General features: G+C 53.0%; 1 protein-coding gene across 1 annotated transcript in view; it reads right to left on the bottom strand.

Moving 5' to 3' along the window:
* The window catches only part of CD247 (CD247 molecule), a 14,983-nt gene extending 14,588 nt beyond the window's left edge, over positions 1–395 (bottom strand). The window contains exon 1 of the mRNA XM_009585622.1: positions 164–395. Coding sequence (XP_009583917.1) covers positions 164–395 — 232 coding nt within the window. The remainder of the gene's footprint in view (positions 1–163) is intronic.
* Between the last annotated feature and the right edge of the window lie 554 nt (positions 396–949).

The raw sequence follows: 949 nt of genomic DNA, 5'->3' as shown, positions 1-949 counted from the left end.
CCATGCTGCAGGCCCCCGCCTCGAGAGCGCTGCACGGCAGCCCGCCCTGCGCCGTGTGGTTTCGGAGAGCAGTTTCAAACCCCTGGCTCAGGCCCAGCACCAGCTTTCCTGCATGTGGCCATGGGTTTATCTCCAGCCACCTGCCCACCCGCTGCCTGCGCACCTCGCCGGCTGCTCCCCTGCGCCAGGCTCGGAGACAGCCGGGGAGTCCCAAAACCCACATCCAGACACATCTGCCCCGCTCCAAAACATGGCACGATCGGCAGATGCTGCACCCCGAGGCTGCCTGGGGTCCGGTCCACAGGGCTGGCCCCCACTGCCGGCTCAATGCAGCCAGTCCCAACGGGGATCTGCTGAAGCGAATCACTGAAACATGGCCTGGACCCTTGAAACATGCCGGCACATTTTTTTTACATAGGATTTTCCTCCTCCGACATTTTTAGTGTGCATCTGGATTGAGTTAGACCATGGTTCCTGGTAACAGTTTAAAGAAATACAGACCGTAAAAACTGAACTACGTGTAAATTCAGATCAAATTTGTCCACCATAAAATTTTCTCTCTCCCATGGCCCTCAAAACATTTAAGAGTTTTATTTTTAGGGGTTACCAAAATTCAGTAACGTGGTTATTAATGAAGAGTTTTATCTTCCCTAAAACTGAGTTTCTCAGCGAAGCCCATGAAAACCAATCCCAGCACAAGAGATATATTCATGCAACTGCAGTTACATACGAAGGTGTTTAAAGGCAGAAACTGTAGTGCCTTCTCCCAGCAGCCGAGAGCTGCCACAGCTACACGCCGGGATGAAGCGGGCAGCATTTCTCAGACGCCACCGTCCTCCACCAGCAGTGATCCGAGGAACTCACAGTTGCTGCATGCAATTCACCTCACTTCTACCCCTTATCTTCGAAAAACCTCCTACTGCAGGTTTGTGTTTCCAGACCCTCCCGG

The sequence above is a fragment of the Fulmarus glacialis genome, unplaced genomic scaffold (genome assembly GCF_000690835.1).
Source record: "Fulmarus glacialis isolate BGI_N327 unplaced genomic scaffold, ASM69083v1 scaffold28119, whole genome shotgun sequence".
NCBI lineage: Eukaryota > Metazoa > Chordata > Aves > Procellariiformes > Procellariidae > Fulmarus > Fulmarus glacialis.
Note: the sequence above shows the minus strand (reverse complement) of the source record. Positions and strands in the feature narration are given on the sequence as shown.